The following is a 17556-nucleotide window of genomic DNA, read 5'->3' on the forward strand; positions in this document are numbered from 1 at the left end:
AAAAAATAGAAGAATACTTCCAAAATGGGCATTCTCCTCATGGTTGCCACCCCTCCTCTGCCGGTGTCAAGGTCCAGCTGAATTCAGTTGCCTCCTGGGAGACCTTATTCCTGACTGGTAAGTGCAAAGTCACCAGGGAATGAGGTAAAAATTTACTGAGTCCTAGGTGCATCCAAAACCCATCTACACAGAAGCCTGCTGGCTGCCCTGCTGCCCTCCTGCTCAAACACGCCAGCACACATGGAGCTCAGCCCCAGACTCCATTTTGCACCCCCCTCCCCTTGAAGGAAAACAAGAAGCTGGTCCCCAGCACCAAGACGGAAAATCCAGGTCAGATGTGGGGTAGGCCTTCAGCTGCTACACGTTTACATGTTAAAACCAAAAACACGGGGAGTTCCCGTCGTGGCGCAGTGGTTAACGAATACGACTAGGAACCGTGGGGTTGCGGATTCGATCCCTGCCCCTGCTCAGTGGGTTAACGATCCGGCGTTGCCGTGAGCTGTGGTGTAGGTCGCAGAGGCAGCTCGGATCCCGCGTTGCTATGGCTCTGGCATAGGCCGGTGGCTACAGCTCCGATTGGACCCCTAGCCTGGGAACCTCCCATATGCCATGGGAACGGCCCAAGAAATGGCAAAAAGACAAAAACAAAAAACAAAAAACAAAAAACAAGTCATGTGCCCATTGACCTGACAGTCTGCTTTCCACTGGCGTCTCAGCTCTGGAAGCCCCAGGGGTAGAGCTCACAGCTGGCTTGTTGAAAAGATCAGCCAATGCTTTTGGTCTCCTGGGGAGGCAGCCACCCCACCTCCCCATGGTCTGGCCATGGACCCTGCCCACTCCCACTATGGCAAGGACACCTCGAAGTCAGCCCCCACCCAGAGATGCAGGTCCAGTGTTGGGACAGGAGGCAGAAGGGGCCACACCCCATTAAAAAGAAAAGACACTTCTGTGTTTGGCTAAAGCCTGCGTTTTAACCAAAGGTAATATAAATTACTCTGTGCCCAAACTAGCACTATTGTTTTGAAAAAGAGAATAAGAAAGAAGCACAAACCCATACCATATCCGAAGGCAGCCCTTGCTGGGGCTGTCGAGGCTGTTGGGACATGGAACAAGGCAAAGACTCTTTGTGAGGCTTTTAAATTTGGGAAAAACCAGTCACAGACAGAGGGAACTCAGGAATCCCTCTGCCACAGACTTAGAAAAGCAGGTGGCCCCAGCCACGGGATCGAAGAGTGGAGATCCGGCCACCTGATTAGGGTTCTCTGCATGATTCAGGGCCTCCTAGAGGCTTCCTGGCTGCCACAGCTGTATCCCCAGATGCAAAGAGAAACAGAAAAAAAAAAAAAAAAATCTTCAGCTGCCCCCTTCAGATCAACCAGCGCTTTTGCAGAGAAAAAGGGAGAGGAGGTGAGTGAGTTGGCATATTTGATCCAAATCAGATCCGCAGCTGATGAACTTGTCCTTCCTGGTCAGGCCCCGGAGGGTGGACGTCTCTCTCAGAGTCCCGGGCGGGATGAGGTCTCGGGAGGCCTGAGTGGCACTCAGTGTTTTGGCAACAGTTGATTTTGCCTTCTGACTGCTCCAGGACGTCCAGCATCTCCTCGATGATGGCCCGAAGTGCCCTGCCCAGCTGGTCTGCATTGTACGGCTTGCCCAGAGGGGGCACGTGAACAAAGGCTGAGCGGCCGTGACTCTGGTACAGAGAGGTATAGTAGGTGAAGTCACAGAGGTACCTAAGCCACGGGGTGTGGGGGATGGGAGGGAAACCAAAATGGGATCAGAGGGTGCACGCTCCATCCAAATCCATCTAAGACCCCGCCTCACCCACGGCAACCTCACTAGCTATCCACAAGATGGAATACTGCTTCTCCACTCCCCAGCCGGCAAAAATTTTAAAAATAAAGGGAGTTCCCATCATGGCTCAGCAGAAAGGAATCTGACTAGTATCTATGAGGACGCAGGTTCAATCCCTGGCCTTGGTCAGTGGGTTAGGAATCTGGCGTTGCTGTGGCTGTGGTGTAGGCCAGCGGCTACAGCCCTGATTCAATGCCTAGCTGGGAACTTCCACATGCCGTGGGTGTGGCCCTAAAAAGCAAAGAAAAAAAATTTAAGTTAAACAAATAAAACAGTAATTCCAAGTATATGTGAGGAAGGAGGCAGTGAGAGATGCTGCTGGCTGGTATTCAAATCACCCCAGGGGAGGACACTCTGGCAGGCTAATAAAATTACAAATGCACAGACTTCATGACCTGATGTTTCAAGTTTTTAGAATCTATCTCAGGAGCCATCGGCACAAGGGCACAAGAAAGATGCACAAGGTATCTGCTGTGGCATGATGTATACAAGCAGAAAAACAGGAAGCGACCAGCTAGGGTCTGAGTGTTAATGTTCCCTCCAATTCCCCTCCGACTCTGTGAGGTTACAGCCAGAAGCTAGCAACCTATAGGAAGGCCTTCATCAGCACGCTACCATTCTGGCACCTTGATCTTGAACTTCCCTGCCTCCAGAACTGTGAGCAACAACTTTCTATTGTTTATAAGCTGCCCAGGCTGAGGGATTTTTTGTTATAACAGCCGAGCAGACTAAGACACTGCCCAAATACCCAGTGACAGAGGAGTGCCTTAACAAACTCTGGTTCATCTACACAGTGGAATATGATGCAGCTGTTCACAAGGCAGGTGATAGACCCACGGGAAGACAGAACCTCACCAAGACTCATGTCACATGCCCACAGGGGAAGCTGAGGAAGGGAACTCTCATGAAAATGCACACCATGTAACCGCATCCACATGAAAGCAAAAGTGCAACAGGACAAAATCAAAGCGGCATGTCAAGTGTCCTATATATGTGTGGAAACATATGTGTGAGTGAGTAGTTAAGGTTACAATTTAAGTCTCTGATTTAGGAGTTCCCTGGTGGTATATCGAGTTGAGGATCCTGCATAACCACTTTTGTGGCTTGGGTCCCTGCTGTTGTGCAGGTATGATCCCTGGCAGTGGAGCTTCCGCATGCCACAGGTGTGGCCAAAATAATTAATTAAATAATTTTGTTTAGGAGTTCCCGTTGTGGCACAGCGGAAACGAATCTGACTAGGAACCGTGAGGTTGCGGGTTTGATCCCTGGCTTTGCTCAGTGGGTTAAGGATCTAGCATTGCCGTGAGCTGTGGTGTTGCTGTGGCTGTGATGTAGGCCGGCAGCTACAGCTCCGATTAGACCCCTAGTCTGGGAACCTCCATATGCCATGGGTGTGGCCCTAAAAAAGACAAAAAGACACACACACACAAAATTTGTTTAAAGGTCTCTGATTTAGGAGTTCCCGTCGTGGCTCAGCGAAACCAATCTGATTAGCATCCATGAGGACACAGGTTCAATCCCTGGCCTCATTCAGTAGGTTAAGGATCCAGCGTTGCCGTGAGCTGTGGTGTAGGTCAAAGGCACGGTTTGGATCTGCTGTGGTATAGGCCAGCAGCTATAGCTCCGATTCACCTCCTAGCCTGGGAACCTCCATATGCCATGGGTTCGGCCCTAAAAAGACAAAAAAAAAAAAAAAGTCTCTGATTTAACAGAGGGATCTCTGGAGTTGGGGGTGGGTGAGGAGAGAGAGCAAGAGAATCCTTCACAATGGGAATGTATGACAATATATTCCTAGAATTATATGAGTAATTTAAAACTAGTTTTAAAAAAGACCGGGGGTTCCTGTGATGGCTCAGGAGGTTAAGAACCACCTCCCTCAGTGGGTTAAAGTTTCCAGAGTTGCCAGGAGCTGTGTGTAGGTTGCAGACATGGGAATGTCTGTATTCTGTGGGTTCAGTCATTAAAAAAAAAAAAAAAACCTGATGGGAGGCGGGAAGTGCAATATAGGGTTAGGAAATTAAGAGGGACTAACTATTAGGTATAAAATAAGGTACAAGGATAAATTGTACAACATGGGGAATATAGCCAATATTTTATAATAACTATAAATGGAATATAACCTTTAAAAATTGTGAATCACTATACCATACACCTGTAACATATAATATTGTATATCAACCATATTTCAATTTTTAAAAAATGTATATCTATACAAAGGAGTTCCTACTGTGGCTCAGTGGGTTAAGAATCCGACTAATATCCATGAGGATGCTAGATCGATCCCTAGCCTCACTAACTGAGCTAAGGATTCAGCATTGCTACAAACTACAGTGTAGGTTGCATATGTGGCTAGGATCCTGAGTTGCTGTGGCTATGGTGTAAGCTGGCAGCTGCAGCTCTGATCCGACCCCTAGCCTAGGAACTTCCATGTGCTGTGGGGGTGTGGCCCTAAAAAGAAAAAAGAAAAAAATGACTGATAGTAGAGTTCCCTTGTGGCTCTGTGAGTTAAGGACCCAGGGTTGTCACTGCTGTGGCTCTGGTCGCTGCTGTGGTGAGGGTTCAATCCCTGGCCTGGGAAGTTCCACAGGCCACAGGACATAGACAAAAAAAAAGTTATGGGCCATGTGGAGGTGAAGCCCCTACACATGTATAGGGTAAAGCATCAACAAGCCATGGAACTTAAAGGGTTGCTGGCCCACACCATAAACCAGGAAAGACGTATGGAACAATTTTCCCTCAGAGCCTCCAGGAGGAACCAACCCTGCTGACATCTTGATAGTGGACTTCTAGCCTCCAGAACTGAGAGAGAACAAATGTTTGTTGTCCGAAGCCACCAACGTGGTAATTTGTTACAGCAGCCATAGGGAACTCATTTAGAAACTGACTGCTTAGGGGAAAAGCCCTGTCAGGGTTGGGGTAGAGGGGACAGGAGGAACCAGAGGGAGGCAGTCAGAGGACTGTCCAGGTGGGAGATGCCAGGAGCCTGGGTGAGGAGAAGTGGGCAGATCAATATATAATGAGTTCTAAAAGCAGAAGTAGTGGGACCTGTTATTTACATACCTAGCTCTGTGCCTCATGCATGGTGAGAATTATGAACAGTGAAATGTTATGTAGTTTTTTCTGTGTCAAAATATTATGCGGAGGAGTTCCCTTCGTGGGTCAGGCGGAAACAAAACTGACTAGTATCCATGAGGATGCAGGTTCGATCCCTGGCCTCGCTCAGTGGGTCAGGGATCCAGCGTTGCCGTGAGCTGTGGTGTAAATCGAAAACACTGCTCGGATCCCGAGTTGCTGTGGCTCTGGCGTAGGCCAGCAGCTGTAGCTCCAATCTGACCCCTAGCCTGGGAACCTCCATATGCTGTAAGTGTGGCCCTAAAAAAAAAAAAAAAAAAAAAAGTCATGTGGAGGAGTTCCCACTGTGGTTCAATGGGATTGGCAGCATCTCTGCAGTGCCAGGACGCAGGTTCAATCCCTGGCCCAGCATAGTGGGTTAAAGGATCCGGCATTGCCACAGCTATGGTATAGGTTACAACTGTGGCTCACATCTGATCCCTGGCCTGGGAGTTCCACATGCTGAGAGGCAGCCAGAATAGAAAGTAAAAAAATATCTATCATGTGGAATTCCCTGGTGTCACAGTGGGTTAAAGATTTGGCTTTGTCACTGCAACAGCACTAGTCACTGCCATGGTGTAGGTTCAATCTCTGGCCCAGGAACTTCTGCCTGCTGCAGGCATGGCCAAAATAAAAAAAATGCAGAGGAGTTCCCTAGTGGCCTAGTGATTCAGGACTCATTCTTGTCACTGCTGTGGCTCGGGTTCAATCCTTGGCCTAGCAACTTCTGCATGCCAGAAAAGATTATGTATAATAGTGTTAAACTATCTCATGCTTTTACCAGGTGGTAAATCAATGATGTATTCAAAAGGGGGAAAAAAGTGAGTGCTTGGCCCACAGAGGCCAAAGTCAAAGGCACTTGGTTTGTTCATCACCCAGCCTGGGCTGATGTAGGAGGGAAACCCCCACTCACACCTACCACCTGAGGCTCCATGGCGCCTTACCTGCCGGCATCCTGTGAGATGGTCACGGACACATCCAGACCCAGTGTGGTAACCCTCTTACATACAGCGTCCATGTCGATGATGGAGTCAATGCTTTCAGGCCCATCCTCCACACAGCACTGGGAGCCGGGGCAGAATCGGCAGTTGTCCAGCCCCTTGTAGCCCTTGTTGTGACCGCACTTCTCCAGCGTGACCGCAGTAGCCATGCCTGACACCCCCACATGCACCACCAGCTGCAGACAGATGGGCAGGATTTAGTAGGGTCTGGTCATGGGACTGGGGTCCCCTGAGGCCAAGGAGAGGACGGTATCCTTGATGAGCTTATGCTTGCTGACCTCTTGCTGCTGGAACAGACCTTATAGTCACTCTTACAGAAAGGTATGCTGAGTGAAACATGCAAGAATGTGAATTATGCAAAGATGTTCACTGCAGCTTTGTCATTACAGTCGGAGACTGGAAATGACCTAATTAGCTATTCGTGGAGGGGGGAATTGGCTAAATTTATGCGCTACTTTGTAGCTGTTAAGAGGCCCAAGGCAATTTTTTTTATGGCACAATCTTCAAGATATATGGCCGAAGGCAAAAGGCAAGGTACAATTTCCAGGAATCGAACCTGAAAATAATCAAAGAGCTAATAATCTGTTAATGGTCACTTCAGTGTTATTTATAAAAGTGAAAAAAAAAATGGAAATGACTAGCATGCCCAATAACAGAATGGCTGTATTAATAACTAAAAATTACTTAGCTATTAAAATTACATTTAGGGAGAATTTTTGGTCGCACCTGCAGAAGTTCCCAGGCCAGGGATCAAACACACGCCACAGCTGTAACCAGAGCCATAGCAGTGACAGCGCGGGATCCTAACTTGCTAAGCCACCAGGGAACTCCAACATGCACCTATTTTTACTGTATAGCTTTATGAATATTTACACTCCTGTGAGCCAAATAGGGAAGACCCCCCAGCCCCTAGGGAGGGAACTCCTCTAGTTTACTTATAATGCCTAGTATAATGTAAATGCTATGTAAATAAACAGCTGCCAGGTCAAGGCAAATTCCGGTTTTACTTTTTGGAACTTTCTGGAATTTTTTTCCAAATATTTTTGATCTGTGCTTGGTTGAAGCCTGACTATGTTATTTCCACCTGTTACAGGAGGAAACTGAGGCACTAGGAGCTCAAGGAGCTTGCCTGAGACCTCATAGCTCATCAGTAGCAGCCTGGCCTCCAAATCCTCCTTTATTCCTTTCTATGTGGTGAGAAATTTTTGAAAAACATATTCATGCATTAGGTTCTCTTTTTTCTTTGTTTGGTTGTGCCGGTGTCACGCAGAAGTTTCTGCTTCAGGGATAGAACCCAGGCCACAGCAGTGACAACGCTGGATCCTTAACCCACTAGACCACTACCTGCCATACCTGCAGCATATGGAAGTTCCCAAGCTAGAGGTCGAATTGGAGCTGCAGCTGAGGGCTATGCTACAGTCACCACACTGGATTTGAGCTGCACCTGCAACCTTGAGGCAATGCCAGATCCTTAACCCATTGATCGAGACCAGAAATCAAACTCATGTCCTCACAGAGACTGCATCAGGTCCTTAATCCACTGAGCCACAATGGGAACTCCCTAGGTTTTCCTTTTTCTTTCTTTCTTTCTTTCTTTCTTTCTTTTTTTTTTTTTTTGCTTTTTAGGGCCGTACCAGCGGCATACGTAAGTTTCCAGGCTAAGGGTTGAATCAGAGCTACAGCTGCCATCCTACACCACAGCCACAGCAACGTGGGATCCGAGCCATGTCTGCAACCTGCACCACAGCTCATGGCGACACCAGATCCCTGACCCACTGAGTGAGGCCAGGGATCAAACCTGCATTCTCATGGATACTAGTTGTATTCATTTCCACTGCACCACAACGGGAACTGTCTAGGTTTTCTTTTAAACTAGAATAAGGCAGGATGGCATAGACCCAGCAGAGGAAAAAGCTCATTCACAGAATCTTCAGTCAGACCTCAGTAAGTCTCCAGGTCCCCCTCTGTAAAGAGGGGCAAATTCCATTTGAGGTGCAACGGGAGGCCTCCTTAGAAAGGGAGATTCCTCCTGCCAGACTTGGAGAATCTGAAACAGCAGACTAGTGTGGCAAGCTGGCTGGGGCCACCACAGCGGACCACATGTATCTTTGGTGGGAGGATATGGTTCCTGCCTGTTTGGCCTCCATTCCATCATATCTGGTTACAACCATGGCTCCCTCCCACAGTCATTTTCCATGTGTGGAATACCTCCACTTTCCCTTCTCATTCTAGGAGGTTTGGAGAGAGGTGACACCATCCCCTGACCATCAGAGTAGGCATGTGATCCAGGCTTCACAAATCAGAGCATTCCTTCTTCCCCAGACATAGCGTTTAGCTCAGGGACTGGCCTGTGACCTAAGCCGGCCAATAAGAATTAGCTGTGGGAGTGGGATGGGTGATGGGCGTGGCTCAGCGGAAACAGGTTCAATCCCTGGCCTCACTGAGTGGGTTAAGGATCTGGTGTTGCGGTGAGTTGTGGTGCAGATCGTAGACATGGCTCGGATCTGGAATTGCTGCGGCTGCGGCTGTGACATAGGCCAGCAGCTACAGCTCCAATTCAACCCCTAGCCTGGAAATCTCCATATGCCGCAGTTGCAGCCCTAAAAAGACAAATAAATAAATAAATAGATAATAAAACGAATCAGCTGTGCACTTTGGGGAATTATCTGGAGGAAAGGCCTTCTCTTTCTGCTGAGGGACTGAGTTGGGAGGATATCAGCCAGCAGCTACCTATCTTTGCCAAGGCAAGAGCAAAGTACAAAGCAAAACAAAGCTGAGTGGCCAAGAGAGGAGGCCGATGACACTGGGTGAGCGCCTGGATCAAGCTATACCTGAAGCAAACGAACACCTGTGCACGAGCTGGGTTGAGGTGTATTTTGACTGTCACTTATAACCAGACATGTCGTGACTGATACAGAACTCCAGTGGGATAGAACCAAGGCTCTGTGAAGTTCCAGATGTTTGTTTTCCTCCCTCACCTCCGAGGGTAACCCAAGAAAGTGTAGCACTTTGGAGGATAACTCTGTAGCATCAGCCAGGTGATCAGAGCAGGAACAAAGCCACACAAATCATCTATGCATGGGGTACCCACCTGCAGGTCCTAATGAGGAAGCACCTGCCTTCACCCCACTCACCTGTGGACTGTGCTTTTCCCACAGGGCGGGGATGAGTCTCTGGACTGTCTGGTACTCCACAGGAATCTCGTACACATGCAGGTCCACACTGTCACCAAGCCCCAGCTTCTCCAGCTCCTGGGAGCAAGACGAAAGGAAATTTGGCACTAGGTAAGCACGGCAGGGCTAACGCAATCCCTGGGGATAAACTGACCTGTTCTCCAGAAAACAGGCAGGCTCCTGACTCACTGTGCAGAGGGGGAAGGCCCCTGTGCTGGTCTATCCCAAAGCTCCTCCCTCAGTCCCTTCCCCACCCATGCTCTCAGCATCTCCATGGACAGCAGCATCACACTGAGGCCTCTGGAGCTAGGCTCCTGGGTTTAAACCCTGCCTGTGTGACTTGGGCGAGTCACTTAGCCTCTCTGAGCCTCAGTTTCCTTATCTGTAAAATGGAGATAATAACATACTTCACAAGGTAATGTACTTCATAATGTAATTCACAAGGTAGTTACAAATGGAAGGAATGGGCTTCCTGCGATGGCTCAGGGGGTTAAGAAACTGACTAGTATCCATGAGGATGGGATTTAGTCCCTGGCCTCACTCAGTGGGTTAAGGACCCAGCATTGCCACAAGCTGTGGTGGAGGTTAAAGACGTAGCTCGGATCTGGCGTGACTGTGGTTGCGGTGCAGGCCGGCAGCTTCAGCTTTGATTCAACCCCTAGCCTGGGAACTTCCATATCCTGTGGGTGCGGCCCTAAAAAGAAGAAAAAAAAAAAGAACTGAAGGAATGAATTCACATTATGAGTTCCAAGCAATGCTCGGAACAGCTTATACTGTGCATATGGAAGCCAACATTACTTGAGCTAGGCTCCTGGGTTTAAACCCTGCCTGTGTGACCTTGGGCAAGTCACTTAGCCTCTCTGAGCCTCAGTTTCCTTATCTGTAAAATGGAGATATTAATGTATTTACTTCAAAAGGTAGTTATAAGAATTGAAGGAATGGAGTCCCTCTTGTGGCTTAGTGGGTTGAGAACCTGGCTGGTATCCATGAGGATTTGATTCCTGGCCTCACTCAGTGGGTTAAGGATCTGCTGTTGCCACAAGCTGTGGTGGAGGTTACAGATGAGGCTCCGATCTGTACTATTATTTTTGTTGTTCGTTATTACACTCTCCCTTTGTTATACCTGTTTTGAATTATAGATGTGGTGTATGGCAGATAGCAAGGTCTCAACATACATTTACAGATGGTCCCAACTCCTTAGGGAGCCTCTAACAATCCCAGGAATGAAGGGGTTTAAGAACATCATGAATTGGGCTATGATGACCCCAATGTTCATAGCAGAACTACTCACAATATTCAAGACATGGCAGCAACTTAAATGTCCATGGACAGATGAATGGATGAAAAAAGCGTGGTGTATTACATTTATACACAATGGAATATTACTCAGCCATCAAAATTGATTAAAATTGGAGTTCTCTTGTGGCACGGCAGGTGAAGGAGCTGGTACTGTCACTGCAGCAACTTGGGCCACTGCTATGGTGTGGGTTTGATCCCTGGCCCAGGAAGTGTCATGTGCCACAGGATCAACCAAGAAAAAAAAAAAAAAAGGAAAGAAAGCCATGCAGCAACATGGATGGACATAGAGATTATCATTCTAAGTGAAGTCAGTCAGACAGAGAAAAACAAATATCATATGATATCACTCAAATCTGGAATCTAAAAAAATTATATAATTGAACTTATTTACAAAACAGAAATAGACCCGCAAAGGTAGAAAACAAACTTATGGTTGACAAAGGGGAAAGAAGGGGAGGGATAACTTAGGAGCTGAACAGATATACACTACTATATATAAAACAGATACACAACAAGGACCTGCTAGAGAGCACAGGGAAGTACAGTCAGTATCTTATAATAATCTATAATGGAAAAGAGTATGAAAAAGAATATACATGTATATGTATGTATAATTGCAAAAAAGGGGGGTATTACAGATCTCCCTATGCACACTCCTCTGGGGAAACACTGATGCTTTCCTCAGATTCTCAATGTGATGGAGCCCATGACTGGCCTCTTTCCCCCAGATGACCCAAGGCCCAGCACACAGCAGACCCAGAACCAACTTTCTTAGAGGAATGATGATCCTGGAACCCAGAGGCAGGCAGAGACATCTGTGGATGAAGATTTCAACTCAATATTAAAAACTGGGCATTCTTGGGAGTTTCTGCTGTGGCACAACAGGACCGGGGTCTCTGGAACGCTGGGACGCAGGTTTGATCCCCAGCCCAGCTCAGTGGGTTGAGGATCTGGCATGGCTGCAGCTGAGGCATAAGTCACAACTTCAGCTCAGATCTGATTCCTGGCCTGGGAACTTCCATATGCCGCAGGGGCGGCCAAAAAAAGGGGAAAAAAAAAGCAAAACAAAACTAGGCATTCTTCATGGTAAAATTAATATTCCAAATAATGATTTTCTTTTTTTATGGCCACAACCACGGTACATGGAAGTTTCTGGGCCAGGGATCGAATCTAAGCCACAGCTATGACCCACGCTACAGCTGTGACCCACGCTGCAGCTGTGGCAGTGCTGGATCCTTTAATCCACTGTGCTGGGCTGGGGAATGAACCTTCACCTCTACAGCAACTCCAGCTGCTGCAGTCGGATTCTTTTTTTTTTTTTTTTTGTCTTTTTTGCCTTTTCTGAGGCTGCTCCCGAGGCATATGGAGGTTCCCAGGCTAGGGGTCCAAACGGAGCTACAGCTGCTGGCCTACGCCAGAGCCACAGCAACACGGGATCCGAGTCACGTCTGCAACCTACACCACAGCTCACAGCAATGCCGGATCCTTAACCCACCAAGCAAGGCCAGGGATCAAACCCGCAACCTCATGGTTCCTAGTTGGATTCGTTAACCACTGAGCCACGACAGGAACTCCTGCAGTCGGATTCTTAACCCACTGTGCCACAGCAGGAACTCCCTACTCCAAATAATGATTATCGTCGGGCTGTTTCACATTATTCTCAGATCTCATGAAGAAGTTTGGGAACGCTACCACTGATGGATGTTACAGCGTTCTGCAATAGGGTCCCAAGCGAAGCATTTTTTGCATCTGACTTTGATGAAGTCACCAAAGGTGTTTTTGCATCTCCTGCAGTAACTTCAGGATTTCTTTATCTGGTCATCTTGACCTTGCTATTTATGCTGTCCCAACCCCACACCCTATCCACTGCAGTTGCTCTGAAGAGTATCTGATGCCTGGAAAGGCACATCCCTCCTCACCAACAGATAATTCCACATCGTTCCCCAAAGAGGGTGTGTCAGGGTCACCAGAAGACAAGAACATCTGTAGAGTAGGGGTGTGTGGCGAGGGTGTGTGGGGGCGTCTCAAAAGCCAACATCAGGGAGTTCCCGTCATAGCGCAGCAGAAACTAATCTGACTAGGAACCATGAGGTTTCGGGTTTGATCCCTGGCCTGACTCAGTGGGTTAAGGATCCAGCGTTGCCATGAGCTGTGGTGTAGGTCACAGATGCGGCTTGGATCCAGCGTTGCTGCAGCTGTGGTGTAGGCCGGCAGCTGTAGCTCTGATTCAACCCCTAGCCTGGGAACTTCCATATGCCGTGGGTGCGGCCCTAAAAAGACAAAAGACATGGAAAAAAAAAAAAAGCCAACATAAGGAACTGGAACCCCAACCCTCTTGCCAAGCCCAGTGATGTGTGAGACTAGAAAGTACCTCGGCCCCAGAAATCCCAGAGCTGTACCAAGGAGGTCAGAGTGCAAACCCACTACCCAAACAGTGCATGGTGAGATGCAGACATTGCTGGGCAGATGGTTGGGGGACAAGGGGGTTGGATTTTTTTTTTTTTTTTGTCGTTTTGCTATTTCTTGGGCCGCCCCTGCGGCATATGGAGGTTCCCAGGCTAGGGGTCGAATCGGAGCCGCAGCCACCAGCCTACGCCAGAGCCACAGCAACGCAGGATCCGAGCTGCGTCTGCAACCTACACCACAGCTCACGGCAACGCCAGATCGTTAACCCACTGAGCAAGGGCAGGGACCAAACCCGCAACCTCATGGTTCCTAGTTGGATTCGTTAACCACTGCGCCATGACGGGAACTCCCAAATCATTTTTCTTGATCATTAATATTTTTATTCATGCTCCCTTGTCATCAAAGTCTCAATTTCCTAGACTGTGTGATGGGAATCAGAGGGCCCGTTTTTCAAAGGGTCTGAGGATTCAGAAATGAGACAGGCAGAGTTCCCATCATGGCACAGCGGAAATGAATCTGACTAGGAACCATGAGGTCGTGGGTTCAATCCCTGGCCTCACTCAGTGGGTTAAGAATCTGGTGTTGCCGTGAACTGTGGTATAGGTCAAAGATGCAGCTCGGATCTCGAGTTGCTGTGGCTATAGTGTAGGCTGGCAGTTGTAGCTCCAATTTGAACCCTAGCCTGGGAACCTCCATATGCAGTTGGTGCAGCCCTAAAAAGCAATAATAATAATAATAATAAATTAAATTTAATTTTTAAAAAAGCCATATGCAAAAGGACAAAACCTGCACAATTTCAGTTACATGAGGTCCCTGAAGCAGTCAGATTCAGAGACAGAAAATGGGGGGCGGGGGAAGGTGCCAGGGACTGGGGAGAAGGGAGAATGGGGAGTTAGTATTTAATAGGGAGAGAGTTTCAGTCTGGGAAGATGAAAAAGTCCCAGAGTTGGATGATAGTGTTGGTTGCACAGCAGTAAAGTACTTAATGCCGCTGGCTGTAACCTTACAAATGGTTAAAATGGTAAATTGTATGTGATGTGTATTTTATCACAATTTGAAAAAGAGAAAGCTGGAAGCTACAGTCTGTATCCATCGCCTTACCTATGGATGGTTCCCTGAACACAGACACTAAAGACATCTCTTATTTTGCTGACACCAGGGGCTCCCAGGAGCCTGTTAACAGGAAGACAAACAGCTTCCCTTGAGCCTCTGCCCCGAGTCTGGGATCTGAGCACATGTTATTCCCTGCGGCCCAAGCTGTTCCCTGCACACCAAACTCTCCCCATTGGAGAGGAGAGTTTGGCTCTTTGCCAGCTGTACTTCATGGGCTGAAAGCTGGGAAGCATCAAGTTCCTATTTTATTTTATTTTATTTTACTTTACTTTTATTTTATTGTCTTTTTGCCATTTCTTGGGCATATGGAGGTTCCCAGGCTAGGGGTCTAATTGGAGCTGTAGCCGAGCCACAGCAACGTGGGATCTGAGCCCCGTCTGCAACCTACACCACAGCTCACGGCAATGCCGGATCCTTAACCCACTGAGCCAGGGATGGAACCCGCAACCTCATGGTTCCTAGTCGTATTCGTTAACCACTGCGCCATGACGGGAACTCCTCGAGTTCCAATTTTAAATCCTCTAGAACTTTCTGGAGTTCCTTCCTGCCTTTTCTCTCAAACTCAATGGAAAAATTTGAAATCTACAGAATAAATGCCCACTTCAATGTCATCTTCACACAATTCACAGGAACTTCAAACTCTCAACAGCCTGGCCAGGAGGAAGGACCCGGATGTACACAGGCAAGGAATCTGTAGTCCTCCTAACTAATTTCCCTTAAACGATTAACTCTGTCTCTCTCTCTTTTTTTTTGTTTTTGTTTTGTTTTTTTTTGTCTTTCTAGGGCTGCAGCCATGGCATATGGAGGTTCCCAGGCTAGGGGTCTAATCAGAACTGTAGCTACTGGCCTATGCCACAGCCACAGCAATGCCAGATCCGAGCCACGTCTGTGACCTACAACACAGCTCAGATCCTTAACCCACTGAGCAAGGCCAGGGATGGAACCCTCATCCTCATGGATCGTAGTCAGTTTCATTAACCACTGAGCCACAAAGGGAACTCCCAACCCTGTCTTTTTTATCAGGATCTTGACCATGTAGGGAAGATGGGGATGCACAAACTTTTCAATTTCAAGAAATGTGAGTTTTCTGGAGAGTCATGAGCTTAGAGGCACAGAACACTTTTCCCAAAGCCTCATGCTGGATAGCCCACCATTTCAGCTGTTTCCCCAATGGAGCTAATACTTATTTAATGTTTGCCTCAAACTCATTCACTTAATTTTTTTCCCTTAAATAAATTTAGCCTCATCCTTAGTTGATAATATCCAAGAAGTTACAGGACTTGATGTGCTGCTCATATATGCTTTTTCTAAAACACATTATATTAAATACTCAGCCACTATAATCTCATGTTTGCACTATATAGTGTGTATTTATTTTTCATGCATGAACTATTTCAAAAATAGTTTATAGCACTTCTCTCTTCTACCAAAAATAGTTTTTATTCCTTTTAAAACTAACTCAAATTAAAAAAAATCTGGAGTTCCCATCGTGATTCAGTGGTTAACGAATCCGACTAGGAACCATGAGGTTGTGGGTTTGATTACTGGCCTCGCTCAGTGAGTTAAGGATCCGGCGTTGCCGTGAGCTGTGGTGTACATCACAGACACAGGTTGGATCCTGCGTTGCTGTAGCTGTGGTGTAGGCTGGCAGTTACAGCTCCGATTCGACCCCTCACCTGGGAACCTCCATATGCCTTGGGTGAGGCCCTAGAAAACACACACACACACACAAATCCACTAACTCCAGTAGATAAACAACAAAGTCCTAATGTATAGCACAGAAACAATGTTCAATATCATGTAATAAACTATAAAGGATGGAGATACCCTGTGGGCCAGTAGGTTAAGGATCTGGCATTGTCACTGCAGCAGCTCAGGTCACTGCTGCTGGCCAGGTCAACCCCTGGCCTAGGGAGTTCCCATTTGTGGCACAGTGGAAACGAATCCAACTAGGAACCATGAGGTTGCAGGTTCAATCCCTGGCATTGCTCATTGGGTTAAGGATCCGGCGTTGCTGTGAGCTGTGGTATAGGTCGCAGACAGGGCTCGCATCTGATGTTGTGGCTGTGGTGTAGGCCGGCAGCTACAACTCGGATTAGACCCCCTAGCCTAGGAACCTCCATATGCCACTGGTGTGGCCCTAAAAGGACAAAAGACAAAAAAATAAATAAATAAATCCCTGGTCTGGGAACTTTCACATGCTACAGTTGTGGCAAAAAAGAAAAAAAAAAACAAAAAACAAAAAACTAAGAGAGAACCTGAAATAAACATTGCAATTTTTATTTTAAAACACACACACACACACACACACACACACACACACACACACAGAGACATTACTCAAGTAATTGTTTGAACACAGTGTTTGGACTCTGTCCTCTGGCTAAAGACAAAAAGAACTGTAAGCAAATACTAAATTTGAATGAGCAGGCTTTCTTTTTGGGGAAGCATGAGTTAGCAATTCTGAAATTCCTTTCTGTTTATTCTAGGATTGATCAAAAAGAAGTGAACACACTGGAGATCATGGTGGGGAGGAGCCTGACACTGTCAGAGGAAGGAGTCACAAGTCTGTGGCACTGGATCAGAATTGGAGGCATCCGTGCAAACTCCAGAGTTTTGATATAGAAATGTGTAAGGCAGTGGGTGTGAATGTACACACCTCTATTTTCCAGCTCTGTCCACTGACAGAGCTCAGAAGCAGTAAACTCTAGTAGCAATGAGCACACCCAGCTCCCAGCTTCCAGTTTTAAATAGTATTCTCTGCTAAAACTCTCTTCCAGTTTTAAATATTATTCTCCCAGCTTCCAGTTTTAAATATTATTCTCTGCCAAATATTATTAGCTGCTAAAAGAATAAAACATCTTGGAGAAGTTGCTCATTTCAGGGATGAGGTAGGGAAAGTACAAAAGTGAACCCAGAGTTACCATATGACCCAGCAATTCCCCTCCTAAGTGTGTATGCGTATATATATGAGAAATGAAAACCTACATCCACACAAAAACTTGTATGTGAATGTCCACAGCAGAATTATTCATAATAACCAAAAGGGGGAAATAACCCAAATGCCCATCAATGGGTGAACAAATAAACAAAATTTGATTTATCCATACAAAGGAATATTACTCAACCATGAAAAGGAGTGAAGTATTGATCCATGCTACAACATCAATGGACTTTGAAAATATTATACTGGGTGAAAGAAGGCAGACACAAAACACTACCTCTTGTATGATTCCATTCTTTTTGTTTGTTTGTTTTTTTGCTATTTCTTGGTCTGCTGCCACAGCATATGGAGGTTCCCAGGCTAGGGGTCGAATCGGAGCTGTAGCCACCGGCCTACGCCAGAGCCACAGCAACGCGGGATCCGAGCCGCGTCTGCAACCTACACCACAGCTCACGGCAACGTCGGATCGTTAACCCACTGAGCAAGGGCAGGGACCGAACCCGCAACCTCATGGTTACTAGTCGGATTCGTTAACCACTGAGCCACGACGGGAACTCCCTGTATGATTCCATTTATATGAATTTTCCAGAACAGGTAAATCTATACAGACAGAAGGTAAATTAGTGATTGCCAGGGACTGAGGAAAAGGAGGAAT

The 17556-nt window shown here is 47.0% G+C and overlaps 1 protein-coding gene across 1 annotated transcript in view; it reads right to left on the reverse strand.

Annotated features, from left to right (window-relative positions):
* Window positions 1–947: 947 nt before the first annotated feature.
* PGPEP1 (pyroglutamyl-peptidase I) overlaps window positions 948–17556 on the reverse strand; it is a 31364-nt gene continuing 14755 nt past the window's right edge. The window contains exons 3-5 of the mRNA XM_047776551.1: window positions 9101–9217; window positions 5910–6142; window positions 948–1733 (exon numbers count right to left, since the gene is read on the reverse strand). Coding sequence (XP_047632507.1) covers window positions 1436–1733; window positions 5910–6142; window positions 9101–9217 — 648 coding nt within the window. The 3' untranslated portion in view covers window positions 948–1435. The remainder of the gene's footprint in view (window positions 1734–5909; window positions 6143–9100; window positions 9218–17556) is intronic.

Source organism: Phacochoerus africanus, chromosome 4, assembly GCF_016906955.1.
Source record: "Phacochoerus africanus isolate WHEZ1 chromosome 4, ROS_Pafr_v1, whole genome shotgun sequence".
Lineage (NCBI taxonomy): Eukaryota > Metazoa > Chordata > Mammalia > Artiodactyla > Suidae > Phacochoerus > Phacochoerus africanus.